Source organism: Phoxinus phoxinus, assembly GCF_949152265.1.
Source record: "Phoxinus phoxinus genome assembly, chromosome: 1".
Lineage (NCBI taxonomy): Eukaryota > Metazoa > Chordata > Actinopteri > Cypriniformes > Leuciscidae > Phoxinus > Phoxinus phoxinus.
Window position 1 is genome coordinate 18,127,812 of NC_136876.1, and position 9,197 is coordinate 18,137,008.

Consider the following 9,197-nt stretch of genomic DNA (forward strand, 5'->3'; position numbering starts at 1 on the left):
TTCATCAGGAATAACATTAGAGATTAAACCTAATAACTGTAGAGACCACACCTGAACTGACACTGCGCCGTTAATAACTTTCACTGCAACAGCTGCTTCATATTACCCTGTGTACTTTATTTTGTAGCTCGGATTATGAAGGCTTTGAAATCGCTTTAAATGTGAGAGGGACTTGTGGCACAGAAATACCTCTTCTTGGGTAATATAATATAATATCTAATATATAAACCAATACTTGATTATTAAAGTTGTTCTAAACCTGTATGCGTTTGTTTCTTCTGCTGAACCCAAAAGAAGATATTTTGAAGAATGTTGGCAACCACACAGTTGATGGTAGAGCCATTGACTTCCATTGAACGGAAAAAATACTATGGAAGTCAATGGGGCCCATCAACTGTGCAACATTCTTCAAAATATCTTTTTTTTTTTTTTGCGTGTTCAACAGCAGAAAGAAACCCATACAGGATTGGAACAAAATATGGTTGAGTAAATGATGACAGAATTAACATTTTGGGTGAACTATCCCTTTAAGTATCTGATGCTCAATGAAATAGGCTACAGTCAACTGATTTTGTCTTTCCTAGTAAAGAGGACATGTCAATGGATAATGTGGAAAATTGCCTAAGGGAAAAATCTGACTTTCAGCAGAACAAAATCCAATCCTCTCATTGCATCTCCTGTGTCCAATCGATTCTCTGTTTACACAAACTAGGGTCATGGATTCAAATTAGTCAAGCCTCACAATCCCTGTCTGGATGATCCCCAATGTCAACTACATTTACAGTCTAAATTAACTTCTTCTGTCTCTTTAAATGTAGCGCGCATCCGTATGTGATGTCATCATCTGTAATGTTGTCACTAGGATTACATAATATGTGATGTGATCAAAATACAATCATCTTTATGAAATATTAAATATGCTGCAGGCAAGACATATTTATAATAAAATAATATTTTATGATGTCACAAACATGTCAAAGATATTAATTTGTGCATTTTGAGACCTGCTGTTAGCAACACAGCACGTAATTATGCATAAAAACAAACATTTAAATATATGGACCGGGGTTCAGCTTCAATTTAATACAAATCAGGCAAATTTTTGCAGATCACACTGCAGATTATATTGTTAATCAATAGTAACCTTTATTGTGATTTATTTTGATAGCTACTATCACAGTCTTATACATTAAAAAAAACTCATTAGATATTGGTTCCCTACTGTGTCTGTTTTTTAAATACCAGCATTGCAAGTCATTATTGCTTGGGTTTTAACATGTCATACAAAACAAACAGTATTTTTTTTCTCCTTTTGTCAACATATTTATCTTTTATAACCTTTCTTAAATAGCAGCAGATAAATAACATTCGAGCCTTCATTCATAAACATTAACATTCGTGTCTTCAGTCACTGAAGCTATATTGCACATCGAAGGGACATATACTGCTATGAACATGACATTCTTTACATATTATTCAAAGATTTGCTGTAGTGTATTTACAACTCTTTGACCGCTCCTACTGCATGAATGCCAGATTGCCTCCAAACCCTGAGATGTTGAGTGTGCTTTGACAAACCCTGTGTGGAAGATGCAGTGCATGGACTGACTAGCTTTACGTTTACTAAGAAGTGCCCTAGATTAGCTTATACGTTAAAATCATTAAAATGGATGGCTAATCTTCAGTACTGATATCGTAACACATTTATTTGTATACAGAAGTATATTTATAGAAAGAGGAGAGACCCATGTTAAGAGACCAGCTCATTAACAGGTTCCTTTCATTATTTTCAGCTAAGGTTTTCAAATAATCTGTGAACACATAGCTCTTCACATAAAAATGCCTACCGTCAATGACAACCACGTTAGAAACGTAAAATATGAATGCTAGGGTTCGAACTTTATGCTCATTTATCTCAAATTGTGTCATCATTGCGGTGAGTTTTAAATGCTAAAAAATGCCTCTATTGTAGATTTAATTTCATTGGCGAGATCAAAAGGAAACATTTGGTTCTCATCTTCACTACCGGCTTCATTGTACCGCCTCTGCTTTTGAAGTCAAACATGATTTCATCACGACACAAGGTATTATCCTGAATGTACTATTATTAGTGTGCAAGGACAATGGGACAAAATAGTCAACAGTCTGTCCTGTAAAATCATTGTGACTTGTAAAATTATAGCTCTGCTCCAAAACCTAGTGAGCTACATACCTAGACAGCATGTTACGGCATCATAGACTGGCTTCATGTGCGAAAACTGTTCCCAAACAACATTACGCTACATTAGGAAACTACTGTAGCTCTAACCAATTTCATATCATGCATTTGTATGCTTTTTAGAGTAGGCCTACTGCATCTTTAGCAACATGCTAATGTGAAACATACATATATATATATATATATTTTAACCTTAAAGGGTTCCGTCATGCGCTTCATATATAGAACATTTTAAGGGTTCCTATCATGGGACCATTTTATGGATTTAGTTTTAATTTAAAAAAATTTATGAATTAATTTATCCTTATATAGAACCTTTTTTGGCATAAAGTGTTCTTGAAAATTGAGTCAAGGGACCTCATTTATAAAAAGTGCATACACACAATGTATGCTAAAATCCATGCCAACATTCATATTCATAAAAAGAGTCTTTGATGTGGAAAGTTCTTAGTGTCACGTCAGGGTCTAAGCAGACGTACACACACTTTTTCTTGTGGCAGAGAGTCGGAAAACTGCAGGTATTTGGAAATCTAAGCAAATCTAGCCGCTCGCCATTCAAGTAAAGCATTTGGACATTGACTGGTGCTCTTTTATATGTTAATGACATTAATTAGATGCCGTTTACAAGGCGGAGACCTGAAACCATTCGGCTGCCATTCAAGATCATTTGCAATTTATACATTTTACATCTAGAAGGCAGGCATTCGTTCTCTAAATGACACGTACAGACATTTGAGAAATTATGGTAAGATAAAAAGTAGGACGGTTTCTACGCAACATTTTATAAATGAGGACCAAGAACTCTAGGGTTCTATATAGAACGCCATTGAACCATATTTTCCAGGACTGGATTTTTCTAAGCCATATTGAGTTAGTGTGATTGGTTTGGAATTGGATTTAAGTTGCTGTGATTGGCTTACTTGGATTGGAACAGAGCTCTGTAACGTGCTGCTCTTGTCTATTTTACAAATTGATTGTGTATAAAGTGTCAGAGTAGATTTGAAAGTTCATGTTTGTTGATCTGTCGTCCTAGATAACAAGTTAAAAGTCAACGTTTCAAGACATCTGCAACCCAACCTTTTGGGTTCCTCTCAAATCAATGGCAACATGCTCTCAAAACAGCAGCAAAACAGCCTTTCCTCAATCAGGCCTTTTCATTTGTATGCTGTACACCAACGTCATCCCATTCAAAGCAACTTTCTTCAGTTGTCATATCTCTGGCTGCGGTCTTAAAGGTTTGAGTTGAAGTGGTAAAGTATCCTGACTGGAAGCCGTGCTTTTGACGTCATCAGTATTGGATCCTTCCAATGCCACACTGTCTCTTCTGATGTTATTCTGGTCCTCTTCATCATTATCATCATCGTCATCCTCCGTTTCTTCTTTATCCATGAAGGCTACTTCGTTCTCGTAACAAAAAGAGTTCGAGCTAGATGTGATGTACTTCTTTTCGGCCAAATCTCGAGCGCTGCATTGAGGCGTGCCGGAAACCTCGTATGTGTTCTCAAAGTGCGAATAGTCCACTTTGTAATGATTTTTATCCCCAAAAAGGACTGGCTCAAATCGATGACCCCACAGGATTTCGCTTGTCACGTAAGAGCTGCGACACTGAGTGGTCATGGCCGTAGCTTCCACCATGCCCTCCAAAATCACGACTATCTCCAGCTCTGTACTTTCCAGTTCCTGTTTGCTCATGTCATAGAATGGACTTTCCTCACCAATCTCATGGACGATGGTGATGGGGGACACTAAAAATATACGGTCAACACCAGTGTCGAATCCGACATCAACGTCTATCTGATCCAGCGGGATGAACTCGCCTTCAGTGGTGGTGCGTGATTTAAGCAGCTGGGCGCGAACGTGAGCTTCCACCAGGTGGCTTTTCCGGAGGTTCCCGACCCTCCACATCAGACACAGTTTACCGTCCCTCATGGCTATTGTGGCATAGTGACTGAACACAAGGGTTTCATTTCTTTTCTTAGGCTTGGCCATCTTAGCCATGACCGCACCAATAATGAAGGCATCAATGATGCATCCCAAGATGCTCTGGAAAACCACCATGAAGACAGCAAGAGGACAGTCCTCAGTTACATATCGGTAGCCATATCCGATAGTAGTTTGCGTCTCCACGGAAAACAGGAAGGCTGCCATGAAGCTGTCGACGTTCGAAATGCAAATCTGCTCTTGATTCTCCAAGTCCCCGGACGAAAGTGCAATAAGCCAGAATATTAATCCAAAGAGAAGCCAGGACAGTAGGAAGGAGAGGCAGAAGAGGAGCATCATCCAACGCCAGCGGATGTCAACGCATGTCGTGAAGATGTCAGCCATGTAGCGTTGACCTTTTTCACTCATGTTGATGAACTGCACATTGCAGTGTCCGTCCTTGTTGACGAATCGGCTTTGTTCTTGGTGCTGCGTGTGCACTTTGCTGCCCACTTTTCCATTGCCGTAGCCATTTTGCACGGCGATGGGGGACAGCTTCATACCGGCTTCTTCCGAGGAAACTATGCTGTACCGGTGGGCTCTCACACTTCCCATCACTTCCGAATGAGGGGGCTGAGCCTCGTCTGCTTTGGACAACAGTCTGAGTTTTTGGAGGACACGTTGGAGAAACACTTTCGACCTCTCACATGGACCAACGCACAAACAAAAATCAGGATTTCCTTAAAATCAAGCCAGCAATGAGATGGATGTTCCAAAGAAACAATGTTTTCGCCGGGGCTACGAGGATCGCTCCTCTTCCGTGAAATGACTGGACATCGTCGGCAAAACTGGGCTAAGAAAATAACACAAAGTAAGAGTTTGAAAAAATAAGTCTGAGGAATGAGAAGACAAAGCAAGCAGTTAAAAATGTGCTTGTTTATGAACTGACAAAAACTGTTTTAAATTTTAACTGTCAAGATCAAAAGACAAATACATTTCCGCGCATGCAAAGTCATTTCTCCTTTGGCCAACATTAATATCAAGAGTGATGTTACACTTGACATGGCCTGGCAGAGCTACCCAGAAACACAGATGTATAGATTAGAGCTGCATATTCAGTCAACAACTGATACACCACATATATATACTATATAATGACAATAAGATGATTTTTTTTAATAAGATGTAATTTCTACAAAAATATTTATGATATTGTCATGTGCTATTCAATACTCTCTAAATTACATGGTGAGATTGAGACAAATTTAAAATTGATAATAAAAATTCATATTATTCTTCATCATCAGGTGGCTTCATCCCATATTCCAATATTTTTTTCATGAAGAAAAGTAAAAAGTTTCATGTCAACTAACCATATTTCTTTTGTAATTTAAGATAATCTTGTTCTTATCTGTTTTGGTCAGGTGGAATCAAGGCATAGGCAGATGGAAATACATTACATAAATACACTTGATTCTCTCTCCTTTTTTTCTCTCTGATGAGATCAATACAGTGTTGTTTGCTATTTCAGTATCTATTTCCAAGTAAGAGAACCTTATAGATCAGTTTGGACATACACTTGAATGCATATTATATGTATCAATATAAATAACATGTTACATACATGAATAGGTCTCATATAAATAACTATTTATGAATCTAGAAAATGGTAACACAAAAGAATATAGCCTACTATTAAAAAGTGTTGCATATTAAAGATAGTGAATCTAGTAGCAATAAAATAAACACCAATACATCTCTAGATGTACATTAATCTACATTCAAACTAGATCATTTGTACATAATGCACCTAAATAACACTTTAAATGGGTTTAGGCCTCCAACACAAACGGATGGCATAACATTTTAATTGACAAAGTTCTGTCAAACAGGTTAAAATTGTTTCTCAATAAAACTGCCCTTGAGAATTTTTTGCAAAAATAACTGCTTAGCCTATCTCTAATGAGTTCAATAGCAGTTTAGATACTAGTAAGCAAAGATATCGAAGCTTAACACTAAATCTAAACAAAACAAAAACGAAGCTTACCTTCCAGAGTTCAAGAACAACAGAAGTTTAGATCAGCACATTTCAGCAGATTGCAGTTGTTGTTATCCGGTGGGACAGATCAGTCAAACGCTATGGGACTTGATGGTGGTTTCGATCATCTCACTCAGTGCTGGCCAAAGCTCAAAGCCGATCGAAGAAGAGTTTGAAAAAGCCTGTTAATCTCCGCCCAGACTGTCAGGTCAGGCAGCTGTGATCATTACAGCATCTCTCACCGTTATAATCATAACATGATGTCATACACAAATCATCAGCTTTACATAAATGAGTCGAATATTATAATTTCTTTACGTTTTTATTGTGAAGTTTTCAAGAGAAAATAATGTATTTTGATACGCTAATAGCCTACTCTCGAAAACAACATGGAAGTAAGCGTTGTTTAAATTCGTTCGTTTGATCTGTTCAGAGATGTTGTTTGTTCCACTTCGTTAGCGTCGTTTCTACGACGACCCTGCTGCATCTTTGCAAGTTACAACATAACATACAGCAATTAGAACTGTCTGGAATTAAAGTATACATTTTCAAATGATATAGAGAATGGGCAACTACGTCACGACGCAAAGCATTCTGGGTAGCGGCGGCCATCTTTTAGGTCACGGCTGTTGTAACTCTAGGCCATTGCACACTGAGTCCGAAATGTTCGTATGCGTTTTTTCGTATTCGTGATTCGGTGGCTCTGAATTGTCAAAGCACCATCTAAACACCATCTAAGCTGCTTGTTACGGATGTGAAAAACGCAGAAAATCGAACCCGTTTCGATGTTTTTTATGACGGACGAAAGTTTCGGAGGCAGTGTGCAAGCGTGATTGAATGGTTCTTTGACAATTCAGAGCCACCGAATCACGAATGCGAAAAAACGCATACGAACATTTGGCACAATAAATAACAACAATAAATAATAGTGAGCAGGCAGCTGGTGGCGGTAATTCTTTGTTTGCCAAACGAGGTTGTGTAGAGAAGAAGAAAAAGGTAAACAAACACACATGGACCGTGCGAAGATAAAGCTCAAGGTTATCTACCAAGCGCTACTTGGACAAAATAAAGGCTATTAACGGGCTCGATCCGTACGAACACAAAGAGTGACTGACCTGAACAAGCTACCGCAAACAACATTTCCTGACGTGTTTTCTTACCTTGTTTGTGGTGTGAGCGCATACACATTTGAGCAGTTCCGAGATTATAAATCTCTATAATTACTAATTTACTTACCATATTTACCTCAGCATTGCACTAAGTTCAAGTTGTTATTTATTGTACTTGTTATATTTACACTACATTGTTACTGTGCAGGTCCTGTTATAATTACTTATTTACTTACCATATTTACTTCAGCATTGCACTAAGTTCATGTTATGTGACACAAATAAAAAGATTTAGAATTGACAGTTTTCCATCATTTATAATGATAATACATTTTATTTGTGATACATTTTGTAATACATTTTATTTAAAGACACCTTACAGATTAAAACAGTTAAAATACATTTCAAGGAGGCAATGCAATAAAAAAATAAAAAAAACAAGACAATGTAAAGAATAAAAAATAAAAAAGAGAAAAAAAGAAGCAGTTAAACATGAAGCCATTTGAAGGTAAAGTTAGGTTATTAACACATAGTATGTAACATGCAGTTCATAAGGTTTATGGCATGTTTTATGATTACTTGCCAATTAGATACTTGAGGGTGTGCCTGTGTTTGTAGTGAGAAAATGTCTGTGCTCTAGCTTTCAGATTTGATGGTCTCTCAATGTAAATTTCAAATCAGTCTACAATAACTGAAACACGATTGCCAAAAGCCTCAACAAACTGATGTGGCATGCTACCTTGCAAGCAATGTCGCTCAGGCCAGTGCACCAAAGGGATAAGGTGTGTAAACATTGTAGCTATAGTGTCTCTGAACGTGGTGGAAACAGTCTTACGGTCTATGCAGAAGATGTGAGCAATGTGCTGGATTGGCAGATTCAGCCTCAGGCGCAACAGAGTTAAGACGAGCATCTGAAAAGGCGAAAGTTTTCGGACAGTCTGTGGCAGGCAAGGAAGAAGCTGCTGCAGCACGCCCATCAAAACATGGAAGCCCAGTGTAGTACTTTACCTTCACATCATCTTTAAAGAAATGCTCATCCATCTTCTTTTGGGAGAGCTCTTCCTTCAGTATCCTGTTCTCCTCCAGCAAGTGGTTAATTTCAGCACGCCTGTGGCTACAAAAACTGCATTCCTGCTGTTCTCTGTTATCCTCCGGTGCAGTGTCATCCACTTATAAACTCTGTGCAGCTTCATCTGGAGGTGCAGCTTCATCCACCTGTGACCTCTGTACAGCTTGCTGTCTCTTCGTCCTCCGGTTAAAACGCTGTGTGTGTGTGTTGTTTTGACTTCTGTGTGGCCAAGGTGTAATGACGGTACCCAGTCGGGATGACACTCCAGCATTTCTGGTTTGCCTGATAAAACAAAACAGGATTTATTAGTCTGTGCTTGCAGTTGTCTGGATACCTGCTCATCCAAATAACTTCACACTCAAGTGTAAAGTTGATCGGATGAACGGTTACAGATACATAATGTAACAGTTACATACGTTATAGAGATTCCTTCCTTTATAGCTTAATTTTATAGCTACGGTTGTTGTGTTGTTACTAGTTTTAACTAACGTTACTGTTAGCTAAATTTGCACAACTAAGTTAGCTAGCTGCATATTAACTATAAAATTAAACTCAACTAAGCTAAACTAGTTACAGCCTTTACAGCCCTACCTTGTACGGTTGTTTGGGTTGCAACTAGTTTAACTAGCTAACTTTGCACAACCGAGTGCTGGCTGCATAACGTTAGCAACAACATTTTGAAACAAAAGTTTTTATGGGCAGCTAGCGGTAACCACATAACAGTTAAAGGTGTTGTAATGATAACTTACCTGTGTGAAAATGCCGTGAACACACGAACATGTGTCGGGAAATGTTGCTGAAGGTGATGTTTGTCCGTCTTACAGTAGCTCTGCGACTTAATTT

At 38.2% G+C, this 9,197-nt stretch overlaps 1 protein-coding gene across 1 annotated transcript; it reads right to left on the reverse strand.

Moving 5' to 3' along the window:
* Nucleotides 1-2,503: 2,503 nt before the first annotated feature.
* On the reverse strand, nucleotides 2,504-6,524 carry kcnj2b (potassium inwardly rectifying channel subfamily J member 2b). The gene is made up of 2 exons (XM_079635830.1): nucleotides 6,186-6,524; nucleotides 2,504-4,991 (listed from the first exon to the last, which is right to left on the reverse strand). The coding sequence occupies exon 2, from the start codon at nucleotides 4,751-4,753 to the stop codon at nucleotides 3,428-3,430; it is 1,326 nt and encodes a 441-aa protein (XP_079491956.1). The 5' UTR covers nucleotides 4,754-4,991; nucleotides 6,186-6,524; the 3' UTR covers nucleotides 2,504-3,427.
* Nucleotides 6,525-9,197: the final 2,673 nt, after the last annotated feature.